This window comes from Sminthopsis crassicaudata, chromosome 3, assembly GCF_048593235.1.
Source record: "Sminthopsis crassicaudata isolate SCR6 chromosome 3, ASM4859323v1, whole genome shotgun sequence".
Lineage (NCBI taxonomy): Eukaryota > Metazoa > Chordata > Mammalia > Dasyuromorphia > Dasyuridae > Sminthopsis > Sminthopsis crassicaudata.
The window spans coordinates 39,919,346-39,931,423 of record NC_133619.1 but is presented as its reverse complement, the minus strand read 5'-3'; the positions used below and the strand labels follow the sequence as shown (position 1 = coordinate 39,931,423).

Here is a 12,078-nt window from a genome sequence, read left to right as displayed (position 1 = left end):
GCATCCGCGTAGTTTCCAATTTCTAGCCACTACGAAAAGGGCTGTCATAAACATTTTGGCACATACAGGTCCCTTTCTCTTCTTTAAGATCTCTTTAGAATATAGGCCCAGTAGTAGCACTGCTGGATCAAAGGGTATGTACAGTTTGGTAACTTTTTGAGCATAGTTCCAAATTGCTCTCCAGAATGGCTGGATCTGTTCACAACTCCACCATCATCAGTGTCCCAGTTTTCCCGTATCCCCTCCAACATTTGTCATTATCTTTTCTTGTCATCTTAGCCATGATTAGAGTTTTTAAAGAAATTCCAGACTATTGAAGAAGATAAGTTTATTTCAATTCAAAGTATTAGTTTTTTTTGCATTTGGTTTCAAGTACAACCCAAGTGAGCCTTTGGAGGAATATTAGCAAACATACCAAATTGAAGAACAGGAGGGAGCCATCTATAAATGAGGCCTCTTTAGAGCAGAACTCTTTCAATTGGGCCTATCATTGAGCTGCTCCTCCCACCTATGGGCCAAATGATATTCATCAAAAATTGATGTGAAGAGTGAATCTCACCAAACTATTGTTGTTTTAAATAATTTACTTTTATTTTATTTTCTTGGATTCTCTCTTTTCTCATTTTCCCTTCCCCTCACAACCCATTGAAAAGGCAAGAAAAACAAATTTGTTACGAATACATCTATTTATGCAAAGCATTCTTATGTTATCCACGTCCAAAAGAAGAGAAAAAAACTAGCTTAGATCTGTACTCTGAATCCATTGTTTCTTTATAGGGAGGTGGCTGTAACATGCTTCATCATGAATCCTTTTGAATTGTGGTTGGTCATTGTGTTGATCAGTTCTAAGTCTTTCAAGTTTGTCTTTGCTATCTTACTGTTATTGTATAAATTGTTCTCCTGGTTTTCTTCATTTTATTTTGCATCAATTCATACAAAATTTTCCAGTTTTGTCTGAAACCATTGCCTTCATTTCTTGCAGCAAAATAATATTCCATCACATGCATATACTACAACTTTTCAGTTTTTCATGAATTGACGGGAATCCCTTCAGTTTCTAATTCTTTGCCACTATAAAAAGAGCTGCTATAAATATTTTTGTATACATGGAAACTTCTCTTTCTTTGATCTCTTTAGGGTACATTGCTAGGTCTAAGGCTTTGAACAGTTTAATAGGTTTTTGGTCACAGGTGAATTCCAATTTTGAGAGTTCTATGCTACTTATAGACAACTTCAAAGAGTTTGTGTAGCTCTGAGAGAAGCAGGAATTTGGTAAAAACCTTAAATTTCACAGTCTGGGTCTGGAGAAAAGTGGCCTTAATTCCTGATTTTGCTTTTCCCAGCTGAAGGAAAGAAAACCAAGCCAATTTTCTCAGGACAAGGGAAAAGCTGGGCCAATCATGGAAAGAATCAAATTAAATCTAAGAATCATATCTTTGCTCTCAAGGAGCTTATATTTTAGGAAGGGAATAAGACCTTGTAGTTAAACTTAAAACAATTTCAAGCAAATAAGATGGAATGCACTCCCTTTTTATATCTACTTCTTAAAAGTCCTATCTTCCTCTAAGGCATAGTTTCCCTTTCCCAATCTCTTGTCCAAAAATCCATCTTTTAAAATAAATGCAATACTGGTGGTGTTGCATAATTCTGCATCTTAGAGCACAATTTCCCAAGCAGGTGACTCAAAAAACAACAGACACATAATGGGTACAAAAAAGATATCCCCAGTAACTTTCATGAAGTATGTGTGAGATACCCTGCAGAGACATAGGCTCTGTCACCTTTGCTTTAGGAAGCAAGGTAGAAGAGAAGGCAGATGCACAGGCTTTTTCCTTGCAGTTTTTCCAAGCGTTGGGTTCTCTCTCAATCCCCCAATGTCCCAACAGCACTGCCGCCAGCAGAACCCCTGTTTCTATGCAGCTGTGTATTTCAGTTATTTTTCCTGCCTGTTTCTGTCATCCCTATTCAGCTCAGCAGCCCCCTGGGACTGCAGAAGGATGAGTCCAACCTTATACTGCCAGCGCTGAACATGTAACAAGGGTCATTCCTCAGGAAATGGGTGATTAAAGGATACGAACAATTTTCAAAAGAAATACAAATTATTAACAAAACCACATGAAATAATATGAAAAAAAATCACTGACAATTAAAAAAATCAAATCAAAACACTAAGGTTTAATCTCATGCTCATAATATTAGAGATGAGGATAAAATATTAAAATGGTAAAGGACAGATGAAAAACATAATTTGGAATTGAAGTAGAATAGAACCTAGTAAGTTAAATCTTCTTCGCCTGACAGGTCAGAGACAGAAGGAAAGGTCCCAAACAAAAAAAAATTACAAAATACAAAAAAGTGTGTCCATTTATTAGGAAATGATAGAATAAACTGGGATATTAGTGTAGTACAATTCTGTGCTATAAATAAATGAAAACAAGAATTCAGAAAAACTTGGGATGATAAATATTTGATTGATGATTTATAGGAAATTATGAAGCAGAAACAGAAGAAAAGTTTGCAAGATTACAAAAACACAGAACAGAACCACTTTCATGCACATCAAATTCTGATCAGTGCAGTAAAGAATCATGGGTTCAGAGGAATGATGGTAACATGCTTCCTACTTCTTGACAGAACATGGCAAGATGCAGAATGTGACTTCTATTTTCAGAATGGCCAATTGCTCCATTTTGTCTGACTACATTTATTTGTTGCAAAAAGAGGGAATGGTAGACAGTCACTCACTGGCAAGTGATTGGCAATGTAAAAAAAAATCAAGCATCATTAGAACTCTTAAAAATATTATCATCAAAATGTAGGCAGATCTGTTCTATTTCTGTCCATTTATTTTTTTTCCTACCAATTTCATCTTTATATTTTCTTGAAATGACCTAGCTGAATTAGTTCTCATGACAGACAAGATTCTTGAAAACTGAATTTTCTTTCTACTGCTTCGTATAGTTTTTATATGTAAAGTTTTCCACATTTAATTTTATAAGATTTTGATTTCCATTTTTTTCTTCCCTTCCTCCTTCCCCAAGATAGTAAGCAATCTGATATTAGCTTATACATGTAGAATAATATTAAACATATTTCCACATGTTGTCATGTTGTGAAAGAAGAATTAGAAAAAAAAGTAAAAACGAGAAAGAAGAAACAACAGTGAAAAATGTATGCTTCCATCTGCATTCAGACTCAGTAATCCTTTCCTCAATATAGATGGTATTTTCTACCACAGGTCTTTTGGAATTGTCTTTGGCTACAATGAGAAGACTGATCATTGTACAATTCTGCTGTTGCTATGTATATTTTCTCAATCCTGCTCACTTCCCTCAGCATCACTTCATATAAGTCTTTCCATGTTTTTCTGAAATCTTCCTGTTCAGCATTTCTTAAGGTACAATGGTATTCCATTACATTCATAAATCACAATTTATTCAGCCATTCCCCAACTGATGGGCATCTCCTTGATTTCTAGTTCTTTGACCTCATAAGTAGGACTGGTATAAATATTTTTTTTTTTGTACGTGGGGATGCCTTTCCTTTTTTTATGATCTCTTTAGGATAGAGACTTGGTAGTGGTATTGCTGGATCAAAAGGTATACACAGTTTTGCAGCTGTTTGACATAGTTCCAAATTATTCTCCAGAATGGCTGGATTAGTTCACAACACCACCAACAATGCATTAAAGTTCCAATTTCCCCACATCCTCTCCAACATTTAAAAAATTTTCCTTTTGTGTCATTTTAATCAATTTGATAGGTATCAAGTGGTACTTCAGAGTTGGTTTTTTTCCCCTAACGCAATTGAGGTTAAGTGACTTGCTCAGGGTAATAAAACTAGGAAGTATTAAGTGTCTTCTGGTGCTCTATCCACTGCTCCAACAAGCTGCCCCTAGAGTTGTTTTAGTGTGCATTTCTCTAATCGAATTTTGGCTTTTTTTCCTCACATGACTATAGTAGCTTTCATTTCTTCATCCGAAAACTGCCTATTCATGCACTCTGACCATTTATCAACTGGGGAATGAAATGTATTCTTATAGATTTGACTCAGTTCTCTATTTTAGAAATGAGGCCGTTATCAGAAACACTGATTGTAAAAATTGTTTCCTAGCTAATTCCCTTCTAATCTTGACTGCACTGACTTGGTGCAAAACTTTTTAAATTTTAATGTAATCAAAATTATCCATTTTTCATGTCATAATATTCTAGTTTCTGCTATACTATTTCCCAGTTTCCCCAGCAATTTTTGGCAATCCAAATCCGGAATCTTCTGGGTTTATCAAACAATACACGACTAAAGCCACTGACTTATTACTATGTCATTATTTTTTATATTATGTTGTTATGATGTCTTGTGTATCTAATGTATTCCCCTGATCTATCCACTCTAGTTTTTAGTCAGATAGTTTTGATGATTGCCACTTTATGATAGCTTTAGATCTGGTTTGGCTAGGCCACCTTTCTCTGCATTTTTTTTTTTCACTATTTCCCTCCATGTTCTTGAACTTTTGTTCTTCCAGATGAATTTTATCATTTTTTTTCTAGCTCTATAAAATAGTTTTTGGTAGTTTTATTGGTATGGCACTGAATAAGTAAATTAATTTAGGCAGAATTGCCTTATATTAATTAGCTTGGGCTATCCATGAGCAATTGCTATTTTTCCAATTATTAAGATCTGACTTTATTTGTGTGAAAAGTATTCTATAATTTTATTATGCAGATCCTAGATTTTTTTGGCAGGTAAAAATGCAAATATTTTATATTATCTACAGTTATTTTAAATGAGACTTCTCTTTCTGTCTCTTGCTGCTAGACTTTGTTAATATATAGAAATGCTGATGATTTCAAGTGAATTTATTTTATGTCCTGCAACTTAGCTAAAATATGAAGCAATTCTGATCATAATCTTCTACTATATCCTACAGAAAATTCTGCAATTAACTTTACATTTTAAATTAGTATCTTTTGCTACTATTAACTCAACAAAGCAAAGAAGATCAAGTGTTTGCTGGATTAGGCAGCTTCTAAAGTGTTTAGGCTAACTCATTGGAGTGATTGCTTTACAGCAGGTAAATATCCTGAGATTATGTGGATAGTCTGTGTTGATGACTATGCCTTTATCCATCTCCCCCTTTTTTTTAGCCAATAATAGCTCATAGGGGAGATCCAAGCTATTTAAATTGCAATATCAAATCTCCTTTTGAACTTTTACTATTCTGCCAAACTTTTTATTCTCCACGATCCAAAACAGACATAACAAAATTTCAACAATTAAAATTCCACAAACCAAAATCTACAATAACTGAAGCTGGACTATCTATTTACTAGACATAAGACATATTTGGGTTGTAACAGTACTTTGAGAATGTTGCTTAACCTATGAGAGCAGAGATGTTTCACTGTGTTTTTTAAAGGACAGTAACAGGTTGTAATCATCCTAAGTTTAGTAGAGTTGGGCTAACAAGGGAAATAAAAAGTCAAGAAAACTTTCTAATTTCTATGATGACATTCCTAGCACCTTTCAACTCTCTCCATGATACAGCCATGTACAGCCAGGTGGTTTCTACATAGTCTACAATCTGTTTGATTATATATTGACTGGAATATTGATTATATTCCAACAGTTTAACTTCTTAAAGTAATAAACACAATACTAAAAGTATTTGGTGCTTTAATTTGGAGGTTTTTTTTTTGTTTAAATGCCCACACTTTTTCATCTTGTGATACAGTTACATAACAGGGAGACTGACAGTCAAGGCCACAGCATACCAGATCTCATTGTTGTCTATCATCATCATGAGTTATGTTCTAAAGGGGGTGCTGGCAGCTTTATCCCTAGTTTCATCCGTAAAAGTCTCAACAGGGATATTGTTATCACTTCGCTGTGATATGTGCAGCTTGTGGACTCTTTTCTTCCTTAGAGTTATTTTGGACCTTCATTTTGGACGAACATTTCAAATATGAAATGATATGACATTTTAGGTATCCCTGGCCTTGAAGCAGAGAATATTCTGTGCAATTCTTTATCATCTAGGTAAAGATAAATCCTCTAAATACTAAAATACCTCTTGATCTAAAGAATGCCCTGATACATGCATTTTGACACCAGTTCATTGCATTAAACATTTATACCATACTTGAATTCTCATTTAATTCTAGTTGTTTTTTCTTTTTAAACAGATGAAGAGCTACAGTTTCACTAATCACCAGCATATATTCAGAGAAAAAAGCTTTCCCAAACAGTGTTGGAGCTATACCATGGTATCTTTTCCATGAATTTAAAATTAAATTTCTGTCTCTTATTAGAATAAATTATTTTTCTCTTTCTACGGAGAAACCCTCCTCCCCCCCACAGTAGTTCATAAATTACAATTATCTTCATGAAAAGTTGGGAAGAGGCAGATATGGTCTTAAAAGACAACTTAAAAAAACTCCACACAAAGACTAGTCAGTTGTTTCTATTGCTTCTACATTTAAGAGACGGGGAAATCTGCTTACCGATATAGAGTAGGTTTGTTCTGTAAGACATGAGGATGTACGTGCTGTTCCAAAAGACTATATATCAGAATAGGTAAGGAAGTGAAACAGATATTGTATAAAGTCAGGTACACGCTGTCATACAGTGTCTAGAAATAAAAACACATGGAGAATTTTGAGATGTTCCATTACAGAAGAGACATCACACTCATCTGTATGTCATAACTGATGTTTACATAGACAGTATAAAAAGAGTTTTTAACCTTTCATGTGTCACAAATCCCTTGGGCAGAGTCCCTTTTTAGAATAACATTCAAATGCATTAAGTGGATTACATGGATTACAAAGGAAAAAATTATACTGAAAGCTATCAAAATATTTTTTAAAAATAAATTCAAAGACTACAATCTAAGAACCTGTGATACATTGTTTTAAGTTTTATAAAGTATTTTTATACATTATTTCATTTCATCTTTACAATAATCCTACAATTATAGAATCATACATTCTGAAATGAAAGGATCATGGATTACTTAGCCCAAATCAACTTTAAAGACCACAAGATTTATACAAAATCAATATCCTACTGGTATTACTAGTTACATGGAGTATAAGAGTCTAAAAAATTAAAGAACAATTCTTACAAAGAAAGCAACAGAAAGGTATATAATGGTTGTGTGCAAGTCGTACATATATGACACAAAGAAATGATGAACTGGTCATGTAGATGGGAGAGGGACGGTTACATTGGTCCTTTTACAATGTCTAGACACTGCCCAAAAGATACCATATAGAGATGAAGTCCAGTACAAGGTTCAGTACAGTGGGTGGACTCCCTGTGGCAAATGTACAGGAGTATATAGATGAGAATCCTACAGGGTGGGAAGTATAGATGGGTAGCAATTTATATGATTGGAGGGAACATAAAGATTAGTAAGACCACAGAGGCATCTGAATATTGAGAATCATAACTATTTTGGTGATTTGCTGTCACAATCAAAAGAGGTAAGACATGCAGAGTGTTTTGTAAATCTTAAAGTTCTAAATAATTACTAGTTATTATTTTTTAAAAGGACAAAATACAACATATACCTATTTTACTTACTTGTTGTGAAAACAAACAATAGAACTGATATAAAAACTGGGGTGTGATAAAACACACATTCTGGAAAGCAAGATGAAAAGAGAATTTTCCATTAGATATATTTAGTACAAAAACAAAATTTAAAGTATACTAGCTGTATTTAACAAAAATCCCTATTATCTTAGTATTTGGAACCGTTTTCTAAAAACAAACAGAAATGAAAGCTTCTTAGAACTGGATAACAAATGAGGAATGAAAATGTGTATACATGACTGGCTGAGGAGGCAGAGAGTTTGATCTGAATAATCCTGGATACTGTCATATTATTTTATAGGAAGACAAATTTAAGAGCCATCACAAAGACGGGGATTCAAATCTTCTTGTCTTATTTTGGCTAAGTAAATACCAGGATTTTGACCTCCTAATTAATATTCTTAATCTCATGACCACAGAAAGCATTTTTTTAAACACAATACTTATGATTATGTTTTAAAAAACTCAAAATTAAAATACAAAAAAAAAGTTCAATTATACATTTAATACATAAAAAACAAGAACAATCATTTTCAAGAAGCTTCTATTACCTCCTTATAGACATATGCAAACACTTTTCACCTGGAGCTCCCCCAAATGAAGCTCCTTTAGAGGAGCAGCTAAGTTGAGTCTGTCCCTTTTAATATTTCTTGCCCTGAAATGGTATTCTACATACAGCAAATATTTAATATTTTTTGTGCTGTCATATATAATCAAATGTGAATTTTCCTCTAGCAGGATAAGGTGCTCTCTTTTCCCCTTCTCCCTTTCTTCCTTTGTCACCTTTCCAGGTGCTTCTCACTTGGACTAGGACTAGAGCACAATCTGCACTGGCATGAATTACTAGGAGAATCTCTAGGGAGTTACAGAAAGCTCTTGACCTTCCTCTCTCTTGTCTCACAGAGTCCCTAGACTCCAGAACCTTCTCCTCTGGTTCCTCTCCAGCTGTTCTGTAGCTTGCTCCTCATCCCACAAAAAGCTTCTCTTCCTGTACCATTTTCTCCTCACTCCTTCAAACTCTGCTGGAACAAGTAAGGTGGCTACTAAGTCAAAGGCATCAGTACTAGCTTGGAGCTGGGCAACCTTTGTCCTTACTGACACCTAAATAGGGATCAAGACAAAGGAGAGAATCCTCTTCAACTACAAGTATGGTGGAGATACACTCCTAACATATGGAAATGCAATCATGAACATGCAATTAAAAAAATTACAACTGGCTCATTATAGGTTAATTGTTTTTCCTGCACTGGCCTAACCACCAAATCTTAAAGTGAACATTTGGGAAAAGGAAAAAAAAACCCACAAATACAAAAAATTGCTTTTACAAGTAATTGAGGGAAAAACAAAATATTATGTTAAAAAATGAATATTTGGAACACAATTTCTATATAAGCTGGGGGCTGCCTACAATTAATAAAAAAAATTATAGTTTCATACTATTTGCTATCAAATAAAATCCTCTTGCTTGTTCAGGACACAATTATATGTTCTTAGTATATTTTACAAATTCTTACTCTTTATAAAAGAAAATATCTTTAGAATAATGTACATGAAAATTAGGTTCTTTCTATATAATTAGACTCTCTATATGTATAATTGTGATGCACCCAGATTTCATGAATCACCAATTGCCTCTCTGCTTACCTTATAAAAAAAGTATTGTACAAGGGTTGCTATTCTAATATAATAAAAATGGCCATGGACAAAAAGCAATTTGGAGAGGAATTTAAATCTTGCAATTGCATAGTCACTGTTTCGTGCAGCCTGTCTTCCTTCTTTCCCCATAATTCCTGTTAAAAAGGCAAAAAAAAAAAGAAAGAAAGAAAAGAAAAGAAAAAAAATCAGTACAGGCTATCCTTCATGATAGCAACAAATGCTTTGTTCTTTCAGAGTACAACAACTTTAGCTTGGTGTGCCCAACAAAGCCAAAGAGCCCTGCGGCTTTTCTGGGCTTCCTCTGCTCTTCTTTGAGCTTTCACTGAATCATTGCACCCTCTCACCCTGACTGTCATGGCCTTAAACAACTGGATTACTTTTCTCACAACAGAACGGCTGTTGTAGACAATTTTTGATGCAACTATTTTACGGACAAAAGCTTTAAACAAGACCAAATAAGAATAATGTTGTCCATGACAGGATCAGCTTCCGCCAAACATCAACCAAAGAAAAACCTCTACTTAAGTACTCTGTAGTAGGCACTGGAGTTATAAAGCCAAAAATGAAAAAAGTCTCTGCCCTCAAGGAGCTTCTATTTAAATAGTATAAAAGCAAAATAACTTCACTTTACAGAACCTTCACACAGTCTTTAAAAAACAGCGACAGAGGGATCTCTGATGATGAAGTTCCCTTTCCTGGTCCACTCAAGAAAAGTCTTGCAGGTATCAAACTCAGGTTAGATTAAGATGTAAGTGGGACCCATTTAACAAAATGAATAAAAGTACAACTTAGCAAATATCTGTGGCTCCTCCTAAATTACTTGGCAGCTGGGGATCCCACACAGAGGCTTTTCACACCTCCTTGACTCCCTCTCCTACTGGCCCACAGGTTTGCCAAACTTTCCCCATCACTCTCCCAATCATCTCGGCAGAGAATCTAACTTCCCTTTCCCAAGAGCTTCCTCTGGACCGCCCTCCCTCCCCTTCTCACCCCAGCTTCTATGTGCTAACCAAGGGCATCTGCTGAGGTTCCATCCTGGACCTCTTCTCCTTCCATCCTATACCTCTTGGTGATCCCATCAGTTCCCATTATTTCAATGATCCCCTTCATACTGATAATCCTCAGATCTAGCAGCCCTAACTTTCAGTCTCACATCTTCAACTCCCTGCTAGACCATCTCTGAAGGAATATCTGGCAGACATCTCCAACCCAATGTCTCCTAGACAAAAGTCTGATATCCAGCCTGCTGACCATGCCTGTACCTGCCTCCTTCTCTCTTCTCAAACTGTAGTTCTAGTTCAGTTGTGTCCAGCTCTTTGTGCCTCACACAAATCTTGACCAAAATTTTGGAGAGGTTTGTCTTTTCCTTCTCCAGCTCATTTTACAGATAAGGAAACTGAGGCACACAGGGTAAATGATTTGCCCAGGGTCACACAGCTAGGCTATCTGAATTCAGATCCTCCCTACTCTAGGCCTGGTGCTTAGTATCCCCCAACCCTGCCATCACCCCAGGGCAGGCCCCTACCATCTCCCAGCAGCTCCAAGCCTCCCCACATCAGCCCAGTTCTGTGTGAATGCTTCTCCCAAAGCCCAGGCTGACCTGCGGCTCCTCCTGCCCCTTTAGTAAGCTTTGCTGGCTTGTAACTACTCCCAGGGAAGCCCATCAGCATCCCCTCTTCCCCCCAATGCTGATGCCTGGTGACCCCATGACTCCAACCCCTTGCTGTCCACCTCACCGACGCCCTGTCCCCTTGCACTGAAATTCCCTCCCTCTTCCTTCAAGGCACCCCTCAAACCCCCCTTCTGCAGGAAGCCTCCAAGCCCCTGGAGCTGGCGGCCAGCTCACTGCACTCATCTCTGAGGCACCCCTTTGTTGGGGCGGCCCATTCTCTCCTATCAGACCATGGGGCTGCACTGCCTGGTGCTTGGGCAGCAGCAGGTGGCTCACCGAGGCAGCTGACCAGCTCCTGACTACACAGATGGATCTACCTACTATGCTAAGCTGCCTCTCATACAAAAGATACAGAATCATTTGTGGGAGGGGGCGGCCCTAGATCAGAAAAGTCCCAGGAAGATGGCCACCAGGGTGGGACCAGGGGGGAGTCTGGGCTCATGGGCAGGGAGGCTCTGGGGTATTCTGGGAGGGGGTCTTGTTGAGTCAGAGGGGCTCTGATGTTCACTGTGCACTGGGGGGCAAGTCACCAACTCCTGTGTTCTCAATCTCCTCCTCTACCAATGGAAGAGGAGGAAGAGGTGGAGAGTTTCAAAGGTCCCTTTCATGAGCCTGTGGGGGGTTATTCTAGACATGAGAGTTATTTCCACACTCCACACGTTTGTACATTGTAAAAGTTACTATGAGTATAATCATTAGAGGTGGCAGCAGTACCTGATCTAAAATGGATGATTTAAGCTTAAAAAGAGGAAAAAAGAAATGAGACCCAAGTTTCTCATCCAAGTCAGAGGACTCAGAAAACAAAGACTAAAATCTGAAAATTCTAAGACAACGAATTTACAGCCAGCAGTTACCTGGCACATGGTAGTACTGGAGAATCCTGGGGCAGCTGAACCCCGCACTTACCTTTTGGGTGCCATGGGGCCGGGAGAGAGAGCCAGGAGAACCTGGGCTTCCTTCTGCCCCCGGCAGCTCCGGGGGCCCTTCCCCTGAGCTGGGAACTTCCTCTCAACAGTGCTCCCCATGCTAATCAAGCCACAGACTCAGTCACATCTCTGTCATTACTATAATGAGTCATCAATTTAAGGCACTAAAGCAATTTGTGAGCTCTCTAATTTGCAACAGAAATTCTTTAAGAAAGTGATTATTCAAGG

At 37.2% G+C, this 12,078-nt stretch overlaps 1 protein-coding gene across 5 annotated transcripts in view; it reads right to left on the bottom strand.

Moving 5' to 3' along the window:
* ATP11B (ATPase phospholipid transporting 11B (putative)) overlaps positions 1–12,078 on the bottom strand; it is a 123,033-nt gene that overhangs the window by 20,658 nt on the left and 90,297 nt on the right. For all 5 annotated transcript variants that reach the window (XM_074298285.1, XM_074298286.1, XM_074298283.1 and 2 more), the window contains 3 exons: positions 9,241–9,386; positions 7,585–7,644; positions 6,501–6,628 (listed from right to left, as the gene is read on the bottom strand). In XM_074298285.1, coding sequence (XP_074154386.1) covers positions 6,501–6,628; positions 7,585–7,644; positions 9,241–9,386 — 334 coding nt within the window. The remainder of the gene's footprint in view (positions 1–6,500; positions 6,629–7,584; positions 7,645–9,240; positions 9,387–12,078) is intronic.